This window comes from Vombatus ursinus, unplaced genomic scaffold (genome assembly GCF_900497805.2).
Source record: "Vombatus ursinus unplaced genomic scaffold, bare-nosed wombat genome assembly UNPS02011700.1, whole genome shotgun sequence".
In the NCBI taxonomy this organism is placed as follows: Eukaryota; Metazoa; Chordata; class Mammalia; order Diprotodontia; family Vombatidae; genus Vombatus; species Vombatus ursinus.
Window position 1 is genome coordinate 6344016 of NW_020951478.1, and position 19171 is coordinate 6363186.

At 34.7% G+C, this 19171-nt stretch overlaps 1 protein-coding gene across 3 annotated transcripts in view; it reads left to right on the forward strand.

The window, feature by feature from the left end:
• The window catches only part of INTS6 (integrator complex subunit 6), a 107968-nt gene that overhangs the window by 17132 nt on the left and 71665 nt on the right, over positions 1 to 19171 (forward strand). For 2 of the 3 annotated variants that reach the window (XR_003568635.1, XM_027856899.1), the window contains exon 4: positions 8685 to 8774. Coding sequence is in view for 1 of the 3 variants with exons in the window: in XM_027856899.1 (XP_027712700.1) it covers positions 8685 to 8774 (90 nt within the window). In the remaining 2 variants the exon portion in view is untranslated. Of the gene's footprint in view, positions 1 to 8684; positions 8775 to 18005; positions 18139 to 19171 lie in introns of those variants that run through there. The other variant, XM_027856900.1, reaches the window with a different exon arrangement.

Genomic DNA, 19171 nt, shown 5'->3' on the forward strand with positions numbered 1-19171 from the left:
TCAAATAACCTGGCAACATTATAAATCATTTTAAAGAAATTCTTTCATAAATCATAGGCAACTGGATACCTGAACACACTGTTTCTTAAAACTTACCTACTTTGGGGCAGCTAGATGGCTCAGTGGATAGAGCACCGGCCCTGGATTCAGGAGGACCTGAGCTCAAATCTGGCCTCAGACACATAAGGCTCACTAGCTGTGTGACCCGGGGCAAGTCATTTAACCCCATTGCCTAAGCAGAAAAAAAAAAAACCAAAACAAAAAAACTTACCTACTTTACTTTTATCTTCCCATGATGGAAACTTTAAATTATAATCGACACTTAGCAGAGGAGTTAAGAAACTTGTCCAAGTAACATAGCATGAAACTGAGGCTTCACCTAATTTAATTTCTCCATTTTTTAAGGTGACAGTGGTAGGGAACATCTCACAGTTCTAGGGATTTAGAAAGCTGGAAAAGGGTTGGGTTTTCTTTTTTTTAAGATAATGAGAATCTTTTGAAACGTGATAGTTTTCCCAAATTCTTATTTTTCTAATTTGTACACTTTGCCCTGAAGAATGTAGCTATCAGTCTTCATGGTAGAAAGTACCTTCTTCCTCTTTGCTTAGACCAAGATAACCAGAGTGGTATGTGTCTTGTCTGTCTGACAGTGGGAGGGGATGAGGGGATGTAAGCTGGGAATCCTGCCCACTTGAATACAACTTATCCTAGCCAGTGCCAATCCTTGAATCTTTGCAGCAGCAGTAGCACTCGTGGTACCTTAAGCCAATGGTGTCAAACTCAAATCGAAATCTGGTTCTGGCCACAGTCAGGTGTTGTAGCCCTTATGGCAGGCAGGTGGCATGTATAGCACCTCTGACTTAAACCATATTTACTAATTTCGTGGAGCATGTTGAGGAGAACCATTGCAGTGCTGTAGATGCATTTCAGTACTAAGGCTAGTAGGCATGTTGGACAATTGGAAATGCTAATAGATAGCATTAACATAGTACTTTACAATTCTCAGAGGACTTCTCACAAGTTATCTAAGATAAGTAGAACAAGTATTTTCATCATTTTCCAGCAATGGAAACAACTGATTCCTTAGAGATGTTATAACTGCTACATTTCCGATTTAAGTGCTAAGACAGTAGTATGCTTAACTATTCCTGTTTCCTCCTATATATACACACATTGGCAAGGATTAATTGGAATAGGCCTCCTTCTGGAGCTGAAAGGACTAGTTAGGATTTTTACTTATTAGGCACCTATTTAAAGTTTTACTTTCATAAGCTACTTTTAAATATGTATATATACACACAGTGATCTTTCTCTGTGGTCCTTTTATGGAGGGGGCAGGTAGTCGGGAATTGAATAAGTTGTTTTTGAAAGCAAATTTTGGGTAAGTTTCTTTTTTGTATAGAAGGCCTGTTAACTAAATGATAAAAAATATAATTGATTTGCCGTAATTAAAGTATGAAGCAACCTGCCTCAGATGATGTGGTTTAAAGAGTTAATCAAGAATACAGTTTATTAGCTTTTGAAATGTTTGGGGGCATTTAGGGGAATTAGAACTGTTGTGTATGCCTGTGACCCACATTTAAAAAAAATTAGAATAACTCATAAAATTAAATTAATTCTTAGTACACTCATTTGGAAAAGAAAAATGTTATCAAATAGGCTTGGTACCAGAGGAAGCAAACCTTAGTGGCTCAATTGAGGTATGAGGGTTATCTCTGGATTTCATTTTATTTGTATTATCAGTAAGGATACTTGAGTTAGCTTCATTATTTTTTATTCTTTGTGACTAATTAGAAATTTCATCTCATAGTTAGTGACATTACTATTAACACCTGATTGTTTTCTCATGTTCCTTTTAATTTTTCATTGATTTTTAATATCTATTTTATGTGATCTAAAAACTTCAAAACATTTATGTGGGGAATTATGTTCGTTTATATAATGGAATACAATTCAATTTTATAATGTCCCATAATTATACTATAGCTGCATATGTGAACAAGTAGAACATTTGTCAGCTAATTGAATACAGTAAAAAATTTCATGTACTTAGAATTTAAATGTTTTAATTACTTACCAGTGTGACAACAGTTTCACTCTTAAGAAGTACCCTAGCAGCTCTTTGAAGTGAAGATCTTAACTTTTTCTTGTACACTTTTCCTTGAGTTCCATGTGTTTCTTCTCAGGATGAAATGATAGCTCTAAGGTATACTAAGGAGTGCTAGTAAATAAGCTAATGGAGCTAGCTATAGCTAGAATGGTAGGTTAATGTAATCAGATACTACATAATAACCAAAACTTTGATGGACTGCTTTTTTGTCAAGAAAACCTCTTCTAACATTGTAATGTGACAGCTTGCCCTATTGAATGAGAGTAGAGAACTAAGAGTGATTTAAGTTAACTTTTAGTCCCTCTACTGGCAAACTCTTTAATAGCAGACCTTAATTTTGGGGGGGATTCTCTTCTATTGTTATTAATTCATAAGTATTTATTAATCTCCTATTATATGCCAGGCACTGTGCTTAGTACTGGTAATTCAAAGCCAAAATGATAATCCTTGCCCTTAAGGAGCTTACGTTCCATTTGGGTTCTGATTATTTACAACTTAGTAGAAAAAATTGTTTCCAGTATCCCATGTTACATGAAGTTAGAAAGCCCTCATTTTTAAAATATAAATGTTAATAGTCTCAAATAGAGAGATTTTGAGATCTTATCACATAGCCTATTATTTGGGAGATGACACAATTGTCTTCTAATATTGATTTGATTTGTCAAATTGTAACTGTGGCTTAGACTTTCTGAATGTTGGGTCATTTTTTCATAAAAACTGATCCTATGGTACCTAATTTTTTAGTGTTCTGATGAGCAGAGAATTGATAGTAAGATGTGGTTATTGTATTGCCAGTAGGGGAAAATAATATGAAAGTCAAAATAGCATGTCCTAAATTTATGATCAGATTCCAGAAATTGCAGGAAAACTTAATTTTTTTAAAGTAATCTATGCTGTAAGCATAAGCTCTTAACAGTCAACACTTCATTTTAAAATGAATTCATTTTATGGAGAATCTGTTTATCTGACCCAATACTTTTCATAGATTTAAATCTCTAAAGGAATCTTAGAATTCATAAAGTCCAGCCCCCTCATTTTATAAATAAGGAAAATGAGGCCCAGAGGTGTTTTTGCTTATACAGGGACACATGACCAGTAAGTATTTGGGGCAGTAGTTGAACCCATGGTTTTCTGACTCCATAACCATACTGTATCCACTGTGCCACTGTACTGCCTGGAAGGATCATGGTCATTTGTATGGGTTTCATGAAACAAAAGGGTTTTTGTGAGGAAGGTGGGTTTCTGATTAACTGATTTTATAGTCATTTAGGTGGGTTCATATTCGGGTATAGTTGAATAGATATATTCAAAATCAAATCTACACTCTGGAAAGGTATTGATCTTCATCTGTTTTCTGTATACATATCTTCAGACATTAAATATTTGAATCTACTGAGGACTTTTATTGTGTTATCTTGTATCAAAGTATACCCTTAAAATGATTCAGTGTGTTAGGTGTATGTTGATTTTACATATACACCTCCTATATGTACCCACATATACATATATGTATGTATGTGTATAAAAGTTATAAACTTGGGTTTATTCATTTTTACTTTATCTTAGAAGAATTGTTCTTGGGTGAATGGAGCAGAATAGTGGAAAGTTTTTGCTTTGTAATTTGATATTGACTCAAAGGATAGCCAATAAAAAATAAAAGCAAGAACAGATGGGGTTAAGAACTGACATGATGTACACATAAAGTAATATGGCATTAGTATAATTTAATTAAATTGCATATATACTAGAATCTTATAACAAAATTATAGATTAGATGGGGAGGTCAGTTTTGAAAACCATCAGAAAAGGTTCAATTAATACCAAAAGAATTGTATAGGTGGTCTAATTTATAAGGTGGTCATATGTTATGGTCCCTGATGATTCATTATAGTAAGACTCCAGTTTTTACCTAACAAGTTTTTTCCAGCATAACCTAACAAATTTTTAAGCCTTATTTTAATTCACTTACATCCAACATATACAAACGTTACCAAAGCCAATGGCCTAAATGAGACATGTTTTTGGACATAGTTAATATGGGAATTTGTTTTACTTGACTGTTAGAAGGGTTTTGTTTTTCTTATTTCTCTTTTCTCTAATGGAGTTAGAGAAAAATGCATGTTAATTTAAAAAAAGTAAAAATTCAACATTTTAAAAGCATTTTATACATAAGATACTTAGGTGAATAGTAAACTTGGTTGAGATCATTTTGAAAGGCAGGAGAAATAATTTCTTTCAGAAGTTATTTTTTTCCTGGCTAAACTCAATAGTAAAAGAAAGAAAAGGCTAGCTGATTTTTGTATATACATTTGTATATTTTATGTATTGACTCTAGTTGGGGGAATGGAATGAATGCATGATAGAAAACAAAATTGAATTCTGAATTCTGTGGCATACTCTAAATGTAGAATTTCAGAGGATTGTCAGTGAAGGCTAGAGTACTTGGTGAAAGTTTCATGGAGTACAAAAGACTTGACCTGAACCAGCAGCAGTTTGGGGAGATTGTGAGAAGATCCCATTGAGAGGGAATATCATGAGCAAAGGCAGAGGCAGGAATAAGAATGCCCTGCTTTCCAAACTGACCAGCCTAGAATAGGATAAAGATTAGAGGAAATCAGTATGTTGGAATCCCTACACCAAGGCAGGTTGCAGCGCTTCCATAAAATACAAAATACTTTTAGGTCTGGGAGGCTAAAAAGATTGCCCATGTTCAGTGTGCCCAAGGTGTAGGGCTTGGGCTCCCCTACATCTTGCTGAATCCAAGTTCAGGTCTCTTTTTCTACTACCTCTAAAATTAAGCTGTAGTATGAAATTGTTGGAGAAATGGATTGCGGTTGGATTGTTTGGGCAGAAAAATGTAATTTGATATAGAAAAATAGGAATCTTAAGTTTCTGAGCAACACGATAATATGAAAATTATGAAAAATATGAAACAGTATGGATGATGAATGAACTCAAGAATGTGTGGAGAGACTGTTGAAGTAACCTAGAGGATTTGGCCTTGAACAGTGGTAGCAGGAATGCAAATGAGCTGGGTTGTAGGGAGAATTGGTTATTAAATGGATAAAGATTAAAGTGAAGGAATAGAATGAGCTAAAGGTACAGAATGTATAGGGGAATGGAGTCACTGTTGTCAAGAAATTTGAAAACAGGTTGGTTTTGGGGATAGGATGAATTTGATTTGAAAATAGTTGGAAGTAGTAATGTAACATCCAAGTGGAAATGTCAAGCAGATAAGGGGGAGAGAGAGAGACAGGGGTGTGTGTGTGTGTGTTTTATAATTTAAAACTAATGTTGGGGCAACTAGGTGGCGCAATGGATAAAGCTCCGGCCTTGGAGTCAGGAGGACCCGAGTTCAAATGCGACCTCAGACACTTGACACTTACTAGCTGTGTGACTGTGGGCAAGTCACTTAACCTGGATTGCCTCACCAAAAAAAAAAAAACCAATAAAAAAAACTAATGTCAAGGCTTTTAAAGTTATTGAGATAGTAATGTTTGAGTTATATTCTGCTAAAAATGGCAGTAAATAGATTTGATATCTATAATTATGCAGTAACACCTTTTAATTATATTTGATTAATTCTTTTTTGATTAATTCATAATGACTTAGACATTTTATGAGAGATTTTCAGAATTCAGTTTATAAAGTTGCCATTTGGAAATACCAGGAGTCGTGAATTGGATTTTATTTCCATATCTGTATGGACTTTCTGTGCCTGAACTCTGGATGTAAAATGAGGGATGATAATGTTTATAATACCAGTTCAAAAGTGTGTTTAGAACAAATGGATATATTCACACACATATGCACACACATATACATACACATACACTTATATAGTATACATATACAAAATAAACACTTTGAAATCTTCCTTAAAAAGCAATATATTTTAAATGATGATTATTAAAATTGAATGGAAAAAAATCTTGAATTAAAAAAACCAAACTTTTTCTTTAAAGGAATTGGTCATCTTTGTAACATTTATGGCAATGTAAAGAACGTAATGAGAGGCAATCTGATGTAGTGCATAGAGAGCTAACTTTTCAATTAGAAGACCTGGGTTCAAATCCTGCCTCTGACACATTTGTTCTGTAAGTTTGGATGATTACCTTCACCTCTGTGCCCTATCTGACTCTCAAGACTACCAGAGATGATATGGATTTGTGCTGGTAGAGCAATCTTTCAAGCCTTTATTAAGCATCTCCTATGTGGTATGAAGAGAACTAAACCTGTTTCCTTCCTTCAAGGAGCTTACAATATAACTGGGAAGATAATATGTGTGTGTGTATGCATGTACATATGTATATATATGTACAAAATGGACACCAGAAAATCTTTGTGAGGAAGATACTGGCAATTAAGGGGTTGGATTGAGCGAGACCAGTACAGGTCCCTCAGAATGTGAGACTTGAGTTGAATATTGAAGGAATTTAGGGGTTCCAAGACATGGATATGAGGAGAAAGCATCCCAGGTATGGGGGGTCACTAGTGCAAAGGTAAGACAGAATTTCCTCCCTGGGGTCTTTCTACTGATGTAGATTGGACGTGAGTCCAATTAAAGAAATTTGAGTGTTCTGCATGTTGAAGGTTTATTTAAGTGTTTATGAAGATCCTAATTCAGGAAAAAAGTGTAAACAGTGAGGCTTTTTTAAAAAGGAGAACCTACATTTCATTGATTGTAGTTTTGTATGAGTAATATAAAGCGTTACTGATCTATAATAATTTAACAAATAAGCGTTTCTAAATTGCTTCTCATTTACAAAATTTTTATTTTATAGAATTCTAAAATGAAGCATATAAAGTCATTCTATCAAAAGTTCCCCTTAACCTACTTACTGTAGCATTTCCATTGTTTCTTGACATTGCTACTTTGTTAATATCCTTGTTGTGGACAGTGTTTTCCTGTGGCCATTAATTTCCATCTAAAACTTAGTTATCAGTATTATACCTTGAGCTCTTAATTGTGTTTTTATTTATCAGCCCTAATGTTTTTCCAGGGAGTCAATCATCTTTTGACCTTCCACCTCTTCTCTCAAACACCTATTTGGGTATCCAGGACAGATAGCAAGTGCTTATTTTCCTTTTTCTGCTTGTTTTCTACTCTTCCAAGCCCATCTCAAATGAAATTTTTTTTCATTGAAGCATTTATTGATTCCCTACAGCCAGAAATACTTTCTGCCTTCTCTAAAATATAATTACTACTTTTATTGCACTTTCACATTTTACCTTGTATTTATACTTGTATTCGTGTTCCTGAAGCTTCTCCTCGCCTCCCCCATTACCTTGTATTTATTTTATATGCACTTAGGTGTATGTAATGCCTCTCCTGAGAGAATGTAATATCTCTGAGGGCAGGGGTTTGGTAATTTTTATCTTTTTGTCTTCACTGCCTCGTAGTACCTGGTACGTTAGTTTCTTAGTAAATGTTTGTTGATGGAGCAGTCTCTCAGATAAGGAATGCTGAGTTCTGTGAGGGCAGGGGCTGTTAAGTTCTATGGTTCCCATAACACCTGCTACAGCTCCTTGTACATCTAAGATCCTCTGTGTATGTCTTGTAAGACAATGAGAACCCTTTTCTCGACCAATGCAGATCAGCAACTACTATAATTTCAGAGTTTCCTGGAGTGTCTCAGGATGACCCAGCCGGTAATGGTAGGGGTGGAACTTGAACACAGGCCTCTCTTGCTCCAAGACTGGGTTGAATTTAGGTGTATAGTGTGTGTGTGTGTGTGTGTGTGTGTGTGTGTGTTTTAGGTTATATGAATTTTACTTCAAACTGTATTGGCAAGTATTGATACTCAGATAATTTGACATAAAAAATAACGAATAAACTATAATAAAAGGATTGTGATTGCACATGTATGTAAACTTCATTTACTTAGGATTTTTTAATCCCAAATGAAAATGTGAATTTTGACTCTAGCATCCCCATTGCTTTTTTTTGGGGGGGTGGCAGGATGTGTGTGAGGAATGAGATCTTTCTAAGCCTTCTTTTCTATTTAATGTTGATTTGTTGGCTTTTTTATTTTTTCATGACCTAGTGTTGTTTGAATGAATAGAGGCAGATAGGTGGCACAGTGTTGGATGTTGGACCTGGCATCATGAAAACTTGAGTTCCTATTCAATCTCAGATATAAAGTTGTGTGTCCCTGGGCCAACTGCTTAATTGCTGTCTGTTTCCTCATCTGTAAAATAGGGATAATAATAACTCCTACTTCCCAGGGTTGTTTGGATAAAATGAGATAATATTTGTAAAGCATTTTGCAAACCTTAAAGCACTGCAAAGTGCTAGCTATTACTATTATTAATTTTTGTCCCTTTCCCATTTTTGAATATGGAAATGATTACTCTTGTGTTTTGATATTATTTGATACTATTGATATTTTATACAGTGTCCTGTCTAGTCTTTTTATACATCTTCCTAGTCAATATTAATTGGTAATGTTTAAGCATGGAGAGATTTTTAAATATTTGCTTTTAAGCCAGAAATTTAGACTAAGGCCTGATTTATTAAAAACTTATTGCACATAATAATTACAATTTGATTTTTTTTTTTTTACTCCCTTAGGGAAGAAACCCTTTTTTCCTGGAGCCAGCAATAATTATAACAATTACTGATGGGAGCAAGTTGACTACTACCAGTGGAGTCCAGGAGGAGGTAAGCTTTGCTTACTTCATCATTCATAATACAAATGCAGTTTTAAAAAACAATTTTCCTATACACTCAATTCTTGGTTATCTTCCAGTGGACTATATAATGTTTTGAGTTTGTGATAATCCAAAGCCATCTCTCTCCCATTGCCTGAACTGCTTTCTTTTCTTTTTCTTTTTTTTTTTGTGCAATTGGGGTTAAGTGATTTGCTCAGGGTGTCATAACTAGTAAGTGTCAAGTGTCTGAGGCCAGATTTGAACTCAGGTCCACCTGACCCCAAGGACCAGTCTACAGTGAGAACAGGGAACTGAGACCATGGTTGTTTAAAACCAAGTTAAAATTTTGTTTAGATTATAATGCAAAATTAAGGGGTCCTCTTTACACCATATGAGTAGTTAAGAATGCTCCTTAGCCAAAATTTTGAATTATTCACCTCTCGTAGCAGGAATTGACATGCAGCTAATTATTTATGTCAGTGTATAGGAATAGAATGCATGTGTAAATTTAACGCACAGATAATACATTTTACTTATCTTTCGATTTTAAACTTCTTTCTACCTATCTTTTTCTGATAGCTGTTAATAAGTAGTCAGATTGAGTTTGAGTTTTTTTCCTTCTCTATTTATTGGGCTTTCTTTGGGAAATTTAATGAAACATGAAATAGCCAGAAAATGGGAGAAGATCATTTTGGTGTGATGAGCATTCTTTAAACATTATTCCTCTTTGCTGATTTTGTTTTTAGCCTTTTTTGGTTGACTTCATGTTATAATTGAAAAAAATTCTTCTTTTTGCTTTCTACTTTTAACTTTTGGTGAGGAGTTGCTTTCAGTGTATATATACATATATGTGTCTGTAATGTATACACATGTATGTATGTGTATACATAGGCATGTATGTGCATACACATATCTGTATATGTGTGTATGTGCTTTTTGCCCTTCATAAAAATATCTTTTGGGCATACTATTAGGTTTTATCTGACAAGTCACTGTGTATCTCTCTGCTTTGTTTGGACTATTTTATCATTTGTTCTTCTCTAGCCTTTTTCTCATGTATTTATATATTGTACAATATTTTGATTTGTGAACTGACATCAGGATGTCTTCTGTCTTATTCTTGGGATAAATATTGGGTGAAGTCTGATTGTTGACTTAAAGTTTGAGAGCTATTCACCTGAGAGATGGGCAAGAGGTGCCCTGTGTCAATATTATATGATGAGTTATACTGTTGGAAATGTGTATCATTTTATACTTGTGTGGGAGAATAAACTTGATGTTTTTGAACTCTGTTTTTACAAATATGGTTTGTTCTTAGTTATGTTGTTTTGTTGCTTGATGTAGTTCTGACGCCTGTTGCCTTTTCATCATCTTTTTCCCTGCAATATCTAAAATGATGTACTGAGTGTAGGTATACTTTGGGCTATATAAACAGTAGTACTTTTGAGCTATCCAGGACAACATGCATTTTCCCCCCCTTGATTAGGAGATTTTTACCAAAAGGTCAAAAAAATCAAGAAGTGATCACTGATAATCTCATAACTCTGTGAAAGCTCTAGGTGTAGGTGGATCAAAGTAGAAGGATCCATAATTTCCCCAGTATAATGATATGACAGATGTGAAAAGTTGAAACACTCTACAGATGTTATTTGTTAAATACTAACAAATGGCTTGCTAGTCACAGTTTGGTTCTTTGTACATCATGACGTAAAAATTTGTATATAACACTTCATATTTCAGTTATTCTTGCCCTTTCTGTATAATAATTTAATGATTGCTAACACAGAGATCTGATTCTTTTGATTGCTTAAGGTAGACTGTTAGTATCATTAGTGATATGTTTAGTAAATTTGGTGATGAAGATACAGTAATGATGCATTACTAATACTAAGCTGAGGTATTTTGTAAACTCAAGATTGAAAAATTGGTGTTTCCTTCTTATAGAATTTACCTGGTTATCACACCAGCTTTTTATTGTTATGCTTTGACAGAAATATTTGTTTTTTGTTTTTTTTTCCATCGGGATTGAGATTTCCTCCAATTTTGAGAAGCCTCTCTGGACTTACAACTATATTGATATTGTGGTCTAATGGAATGTGCGTGTTTGTTTTTTTGAACTATGGAACCTGTGGAATTGACTTCAGTAGGTACAATGTGATATATTTTGATTAGGTGAAGAGATTATTCACTTATTGACCAGAAAACTCATGAGATAGCTGAAGTTCCTTTAGAGCTTTTTCACTGCATGGGGTTTAGATAATTATACTAAGAAACCATTGGGCTTGATTATTTCCAGATGAGTAATGAAAAAAGGAGAAGTTGGAGGTTTTTTCAGATCACATTTTAAAAGGAAGCCATTTGATAATCAGAAGAGAGATGTATAATACAAATGATAATTGAGTATTTCCTGGAAAGATAAGAATTCACTGAAATACCTCTTCTTAGTGAACACTAACTGGCTACAGTACATTGGGTTGATTCTTCCTTTGTCACATCTCTCATATTTGTTATTTTCTATCTGTCCTTGGTGCCACTACTCTCTTTAATGAGTAGCTAGCTCATCACTAGTAATTTGATGGCTCATCTCTTTGTTTCCAAGGAAGCAGCACATCTCTTTCAGAATTATTCTCCTGAAACACAAACCGGTCCTTTGTTCAAGAACTTGAGGTCCTTCCCCTTTGTTTGCTATGCCTGAATCTAAACCCATGTTCCTCTTCAAGGGCCTCCATAATCTCACCACATCCTACCTATATCCAACTTTATTTTCTACTCTTCCCAACTCACCTGCTGTCAAAGAATCTTTACTATGGCCGAAGCGTGTCATAGGAATCCCTACCTCAAGCTTTTGTTTATGCTATGCCCCAACACTGTAATATCACCTCTCTTCTTGAAGCCTTTGTAAATTTTATCTCAAGTTGTCATCAATAATAACAATAAAAAAATTAACATGGTATTTTAGGCTTTAAAATGTATTGTATTTGATCCTTAAAATCCTGTTACAGAGGATTTAAAATTTAAAGTAAAATTTAATTATCCCCATTCTGACACTGAGAAAACCAAACCTCAGTAATAAGGTTTATGTTACTTGTCCAGGGTCTCATGATTTGTATGATAGAACTGAAGTATGAATGTGATACTTCTGAACTCAAGTCCACTCTGCTTAGCTAGAAAATGAAGTTTAAAATCAAAAACAAAAAAACAAACTAGTGCTCTTTCCACTAGACCCCAACAGTCATTACGCATTTAGAGGTTGCACCACACTGTTTATAGCTAGACTTGACTTGTTTTCCACAACACCTAGCAGAATGCTGGATCTATAACACGTGCTCAGTCAATACCGGATTGATTGATCCTAGACAAATTAGTGTTGTGCACTAATTTGTACACTCTAAGGCACACTTTGTACTAGTAAACTTTAAATTGACTATCTCCATTTGTCTGTGGCACTGCTTTTGTTTACCTTCAAGACAGGGCATCTAGAGGAAGGATGACCATATAATATAAGCTCATGGGAAACTGCATGGTTCTCGTCATAAGAGCAAGCTCATGCCTTTATCTTAAAAATTAAGGAAAGGTTTTGACTCTTTACACAAATGTTATACAAACAAATTATAGTGCTCTTAATGGGCACATACATAGGAAAAAGAAACATATCTGTTGTACTAAGTGAGCTGTTAAATTTAGTAAGAGACTTTAATACAATTCATTTGTGCGATTTGAGAGGAATGCACATTACCCAAAGACAAAATTATTGCTGACTATTGCAACTGCTAGTTGATTCTCCATAATTTATCTTTTACCTTGAACCAATTTTCTATTAGTTTGTCATATTTACAAAATTTAAAACAATAAGCCATTCATGAAAAACCATTCTTTATTGTTGGCTTAGTAAATTACATACTTCTGAATAATGGTCCATATGAAGCAATATTTTATTTGACAAAAGGCATGTCTTCTGTGACATTAACTGGTAAAATCATTTGAACAGGATTGTTGCCAAGGTGGCAGAGCTGAGTGATATCTTATTTTGTATCCCAGATTAAAAACTTGGGATGTATATTATTGTTTGGTTTTAATTGTTGTTTCATTTGCCTTTATTTGATGCTCAAGTGTGTTGTATGTTTTTCTAGAACATTCATATAGCAATTTACATATAATTTTGTTTAGAATTTTTGGTGACACAAAATCTGCTAGAATAATTTCATAGTTGACTGGAAGTATAGGTTTTGTACATTTTCAGACAGAATCATGTAAAACTTAACATTTTGCATTTTCAGTCCTTTTATTGAGTGATTAATATAGCTCAGAAAAGATACCAACTCTCACACAACCAGTCAAATTACAATATGGCAGTTAACTAAAATTTTGCTGAACTCCCTTCCAGCCAATCATACTTTTTTCCATTGCCTGTCCTACTGATAGCAAGTCCTTTTGTATAAATGATAAATACCATTGCTGCAGAACTGCATTATAACTAAAATAATCAACCATATCATGCATCCAGGAGGTCATAGTTGATGATACTGTTCAGTAGGCAGTCCAGAAGCTCTACCAGATTATTTTCATTAGCACCTAGTGGCGAGATTCTATGATAGGCATACCAGTTAGCATTTTTAAAAAATTCTCGTAGGTAGCAATAATAGTTTATCTTTGAAATGCAGAGATGTGTGTGTCTGTGTGTGTGTATGTGTGTGTGTGTGTGTGTCTGTGTCTGTGTGTGTATTGATTTATATTAGGATTCCTTTTTTTTACCAAACTTTTTTTTTTACCAAAATTGTTTTGATGAAATTTGAAGTTGAAAAAACATGTGCTTGCTATTGACATTAAAAACTATTGTTTCTCATTAGTTTTCCCAGTAGATATTATTCAGGTTGATCAGATGTGCCATTGTTTTTGGCCTCAAAGCTCCTTTATCAAATTCTGTTTCTAACCTTCTCACAGGGCCCGGTGAATTAATTTATAAAGTAGATGTTTAATTATAATACAGGTTTATAGGAAATGTCTACAGTTATCCTAAATTGGTGTCTTACTCTGTATCTCATAGCTATGGACAGGTTAGTAGCTCTTGAGAGTTTTGGTGAAAGAAACTAGGCTCTTTTTTTTTTTTTTTTTTTTTTTTTTTTAAGGCACTTGGGGTTAAGTGACTTACAAGGGTCACACAGCTCGTACATGTCAAATGAAGTGTTTGGTCTGAGGCCTGATTTGAACTCAGGTCCTCCTGACTTCAGGGCCGGTGCTCTATCCACTATACCACCTAGCTGCCCCTTTACGTTGTTATTAATGCTGATTTTCCCAGACCATTTCAAGTTATTGGGGTGGTTTGTTTGTTTCTTTTAATTCAGAAAAACTCAACTGTCAAAGATCTGTAATTATCCTCTGCATTTTTATAGTATCTCTGGCTACAAGTGTCAGATACTAGTCTCTGATTTTACTGATTTCTTTTTTTCTCATTTTCTGAAATTACTGATTTCTTCCCCTACCCAACTTTATGACCTTAGGTGAAGTATCCTAACCGCCCTGAGCCTTAGTTCCCTTCCAGTTCTTAAAGTTTATCTTGCATCTTTACAATGTCTCTCCGACATGACCTCCTTACCACTCACATAGCAGCCTCTCCGGCTCAGGCCCTTGCCACCTCTCGTGGGCTGCAGGGGCCTTCTGACTGGAATCACTGCCACAAACCCCTCCCCAGACCTCCTGGAGCTCCCTATCACTGTCACAGTCAAATACAAAATCCCTTGTTTGACTTTTTGAAGCCCTTCACAATTTGGCCACTTTGTGCCTTTGTTGGCTTCTTACACTTTACTCCCCTGTGCGCTTTGATCCAGGTACCCTGGCTTAACACCTTGGATGCTCCATCTCCCATCCATATACCTTTGCACTGCCAGATCTCCATGCCTGGAGTGCTGTCCTCTGTAACCATCAGTTTCCCCATCTTCCTTCAAGGCTTATCTTGAATGCTGCATTTTGCATGAGGCCTTTCCTGTATCTCCTATCTACTCTGTGTATATTTTGTGTGTAGTCGTGTCTGACTCTTCATGACCCCATTTGGGATTTTCTTGCAAAGATACTGAAGTGGTTTGCCATTTCCTTCCCTAGCTCATTTTATAGATAAGGAAACTGAGGCAGACAGCTGGTACATGTTTTAAGGCCAGATTTGAACTCAGGAAGATGAGTCTTCCTGACTTCAGGCCCAGCACTCTATCCACTGTGCCACTTAGCACCTAGATATTTATTTGCATATCGTCTCCCTGTTAGAATTTGAGGTTTTTTAGGGCAGAGCCTTTCTAGCACAGCATCTGACACACTGGTTGTAGTTATTGTCAGAATTTCTGTTTTAAAGGTCTCTCTTGAGGATCCATACTGACAGAAATGTGTGGGTACTGCTATGTATTTTTGTTATCAAAAATTAGGTATAGCACTTAATTTCTTTACTTTTGACTTTACAAGAATAGTTTTTATTTTATCAAATAACCAAAAACTCGTCCAAAATTGTCCCCAGAAGGTGTCAGAATTCTATCATGTCATTATGTAACATCTCTAATAAAACATCTTTACACAAACCTTACTTAAAATTATTGAAATTGATTGAGGGCACTTTATTTGTGTGGGTTTGTTTTTTTTTAAGAGGTAAATGGGAAAGACCCTAGAAATCATTTAGCCTCACAGTATTAGAATGGGCTACCCTATGTATTAAACAGGGCTTGCTTACTCACTCTTATCTATCTAGCTATCTATCTTCCTTTCTATATTTTTATTATTATCCCATGGCTGCCTTTCTAATAATGTTTAAGAGGAAACTCAGAGAGATAGCCCTAGATCTGGCCCTGTAGCACATTCATTCTTTTTTCAACCATTCAACAGTATTTATTTAGTTAATGTCTGTTGTCTTTAGTTAGTTTCTTCCTCTGTCTAGATTACCCACTTTTATTTAGCTTACTGTCTGGTTGTATTTGTCCCTTTTGGGGTGGAGTACAAGTTGATACATTATTGTCAGAATTTTGTGAAAGTAATTTTTCATATTTGAAAGATATGATTAAAAAGATAGTCTTCTTAGTTTGTTTTTAGGTAGGTGGCACCTTTTAATTTCATTCTGATAGGATATCTTTATTTTCCCATGATACCACTCCATTATTCTTTTCACTCTTTTCAGTGAGGTCATTTGGGGAGAAATTTTGAAGTGGAATATTTCTATATATATACACACACATATTTTTAAAAATTATAGAATAACTGGCTACTATTTTTTTTCCAGAGGATGAAATCACTTTGACCTTGCATTTATTGGCTTGTCAGAACCAATAAGTAATAAACATAAGAGATTGCACATGTAAGGAAAATTTCATTTAGAAATGTTCCGATCACAGTTTGCTTCACACAGACTACTGACAAACTGAAAACAATGTACACAATATAATTACAAATAGAAGACTGCACAAAAAATGTGAAAATGAGCAATATTAAATATAAGAACATTTGATTTCCCAAGATAATGTTTGAGTAATAAGAGAAATGTTTTTCACCAATAAAGTCTAGTAAGAATTTAGTTTAGATAAAATGAATACTATCCTGACCTTGGGAATTGTTAAATCTTAGAATGGGTTGCCAAGTGAGATTGAGAAATTTTCTTTCAGAAATTATTTTAAAATAGGATAAATTCTCATCTGTCCTATCTGGTTTAGGTGTTCCTGCCTTTTTTTGACTAGATGACGTCCTAACATCCCTGCTGCGTAGCAATTCCACATTATAGCATCTTCTTAGCTAAACATGAAAGCACTTGTACTTTATAATGAATGAACCAATAGTGGGGCGAGGGAACTTACTTGTTTTAAACAATAGGGTGTTGTTAAAGGTATTTATTTTAAGAATCAGTCACCCAGACTTAGAGTCCATAATAGGAAATTCTAGATTATCCTTAACCACTAGTTTTCTTGTGAAGTATAGTAAATTGTATAGAAAATTTTCTAAAAAGTAGAAAGGAAAATAATAATTTGAAAATTATTAGGATAATATGAGAGATTCCTATTTGCTTTCCTCTTATTAAGAATATCTGATAAGGAACCCTAGCCTAACTCCTCTAAAGCTGCAGCTTAAAAAGATTAATTTCATCCTGATAACATAAGACGTTTAGAAAACATTCTATATCTGTAAGGGTTTATTGAAATAATAAAAAACATACCTTGGCTACAGTAGATCTTTTTTTAAGAAGCAGTTGGATTAAACCTTGAATCATCCTTTTTTTGTATTTAGTCTTAGAACTTTTCAAGATATAATTTAATGGTTTAAGTGTTTTAAATTATCTAATCACAAATTTTAAAATTTAAATTCATCAGAATAATAGGACAAGAATTTTTAATACATATATTACTGTAGGTTAGTGGAAATGGTTGTGCAGTTTTAAAGACACAGATCTTGTCTTAGTTCATCTATGATTGGTTATTGTATAATATTTAGGAATGCAACAGGGTTAGTTATTAGGATATAAAATATACCATGTGACAGTTATAGTAACATGGAATTCATAATTCAGATTTGATGATTGGGAAATAATTTTCCTTAAGCTTATGTATATTTTAATATGTCCTTGAAAAATTCTAGAATTACATCCAGTTTTAGTGCATTTCATACTTCTCTGAGACAGAATTTGAGACTGAATATTGGTTCTGCTAACATATTCTCGTGAGCATTCTTTGTAGCACTAGCAGCTGCCTTGGGCCTTCCTTGTGTCTGTTGATTAGGTTAAGCACTTTGTAAACCTTATGAAATACTATGCTAATAATTAAGTTCCTATTGTGATTAGGCCTTGTATTTTTTACATCTAGGATTAGAAGTCTTTTTCTAGTACTGTACTTGGTATGACTAGTTTAGCTTTCTAAGCTCTTGCTGTTTCGGTATTTTCCTTCCTATTTTTCCCACTTCATCTTTTTCCTGATTTGGGATAGCAGTTTTATTTTTTAGCCATATTTTGAGAAAAACTGTATTCAGCAACTTCAACAGGGTGTTGGAGTTTTGGCTACATTTGTATCTAGACAAGGCTATCTTGGTTTATTTCCCACACCCCACATCTTGTCTTCTCAGTTTGAGTCACTGATTTTTTCCCCTTTGTTTTGTTTGTTGTGGTTTTGATGTTTTCTTTCCTTTCAGCTGAAGGAGCAGTCCAGTGGTTTCAAGAAGTGCCAAAGTGCACTGACTGTCTCATGATGACTGGTGCCTCAGGGAGGGTCATGATTCCTGGATACAGGATCGACCTGATCCTGGATGTCACTTCAAGCAGTCAGATCGTGGGGGAAATGCCTTGTCTAATGGCTAGTCTTCCTCAGTTCTTCTCAAAAGTCTGATGCTAGTCATCACAGAAGGCCTCAGAAAAAGCCCTAAAGGTGAGCAGAGTAGAGTGTAGTTCTCTCTGGGGGCTGTGAATATATGTTGAAGAATATATTTTTAAGCACAAACTTGACACAGCAGAACCAGGTTGAATTAGAAAATTAAATCTGATCTTATAAACTGTTTAATTTTCAATATTGAGGTATTAGAACCACCCCACAAAGGGCTCTTGGTGTGCCTCCAGGATTTCAACTCTAGGGCTCTAAGGGTGTTAGGCTAATTTTCTTTGGGTTAATTAGATGTGTCCAGCTTAACAACGATTGACCAGTGCTTTGGTGATATAATTTAACTCAGTGATTAGTTACGGCCTTTTAACAAACTATAACACTTACAACTATACTATGGAGCTCCTGAACTTGTTATGTATTTACCAGTTCTATCCCAGCTGTTGACTTCAAATTTCAACAGTTGGAGAGATTTTTTGGTAGCACATCGTTGTTCGGTTTGGATAGTTTACCTTTCCACACAACCTCCTTTGAACCAGTTCCGGTTTATAGTAGGAGCAAGTAAATATTGAGGGATCTAACTTATCTAAGAATAGTTTACTGAAGAATATGTCTCCTTATACCTATATTGTTAGAATAACGAGCCTTTAGACACTAGCAATTCCCGTGATGAAGTGGGCTCTTAAATTTCTGACCATTGTTCTGAATGAAGAGAAAGGTAAACTTTTCTCTTACATTTTAAACATCTAGAATCTATGGTCTGAATTATGAACTTTTGAGAATAGAAACAAGGAATAAGTGTCAGTTCCCAGCTCCTTCATAATAAACAAGTTAACCAATAGTAATAATTACTGGGATGGACTTTTCCAGAATCTTTACAATGGACTTTCTACTCTGACAAAGTGAGAGCTTGACTGATAGTAAGTTGGGTCTTACAGCTGAATGAATGATGGTTTTTTTATTGACCAAACACTTTCCACCTTGCTTTCTCTAGAGGCAGGCACAATATCTACAGGTATAGATTCCCTACTGACTAGCCTTGAAGGGCAGATAGATGTACTTTTATGATTTGTGGGAGTGAAAC